This window comes from Neomonachus schauinslandi, chromosome 15, assembly GCF_002201575.2.
Source record: "Neomonachus schauinslandi chromosome 15, ASM220157v2, whole genome shotgun sequence".
Lineage (NCBI taxonomy): Eukaryota > Metazoa > Chordata > Mammalia > Carnivora > Phocidae > Neomonachus > Neomonachus schauinslandi.
The window spans coordinates 59,374,870-59,375,685 of NC_058417.1; the positions used below are offsets into that span (position 1 = coordinate 59,374,870).

At 70.2% G+C, this 816-nt stretch overlaps 1 protein-coding gene across 2 annotated transcripts in view; it reads left to right on the forward strand.

Moving 5' to 3' along the window:
• Positions 1 to 513: 513 nt before the first annotated feature.
• NARF (nuclear prelamin A recognition factor) overlaps positions 514 to 816 on the forward strand; it is a 19,633-nt gene continuing 19,330 nt past the window's right edge. For both annotated transcript variants that reach the window (XM_021680744.1, XM_021680745.1), the window contains exon 1: positions 514 to 651. In XM_021680744.1, the coding sequence (XP_021536419.1) occupies positions 625 to 651 (27 nt within the window). In that variant the 5' untranslated portion in view covers positions 514 to 624. The remainder of the gene's footprint in view (positions 652 to 816) is intronic.

The window sequence follows — 816 nt, forward strand, 5'->3', positions numbered from 1 at the left end:
ATCATCCACACACCTGCTGAGAACATCTAGTTGACTCTACTTCACACCCACCTTCGAGCTCCACCAAGGCGCCACGTGGTGCGCATTCGCGCGTGCGCACTGCCGCCAGGCCCGGCCTACGTGACGCGCCTGCGGGCGGCAATGGCGATGGCCTGGCTGAGTCTGGAGACAGGCTTAAGGTGGAGCCAAGCTGGCGGACCAGACGCCCCAGGACAACTCAGGGTCGCCTCCTAGAGAGGATCTGCCTGTCAGCCCCGTGCCTCCCCCGACCCGCGAGCCGCCGAAACGGACGAGATGACCCGCCGGGCCTCCCGGGCGTCCGCCGCTCTCCGCCCCCGCGCGCTCCGATTGGCTCCAGGGCCTGGCCCGCCCCTTCCCGGGGCTGTCATTGGCCTAGGCGGAGACATGTGGGCGGGAGCCGCACCGCACTATCTGCGCTCCTATTGGTTTAGTGTTGTGACCCGCCCCTTCCCGGCGCTCTCATTGGTCAAGTGGAGACGCTGGGGGGGTGGTGCCGTGCCGCGGGTGACTACAACAAAGGGCGGCGGGCGCCGGGCGTCTGTGACCGAGTCTCCCGGTGCTCCTCTGAGGCCGAACCCTGGCCCCTCGCCTGCCCCGCTCCAGATGAAGTGTGAGCACTGCACGCGGAAGGTGGGCCCCGCGCACTCGGGGCCGGGAATCGGTCCGGCCCGGATGGGGCTGCTCGGGGTCAGGGGGGTCGGTCCGGCCGGAGTCGGGGCTGCTTGGGGTCAGGGGGTCGTTCCGGCCGGGGTCGGTGCTGCTCGGGGTCAGGGGTCAGTCCGGCTGGGGTCGGGG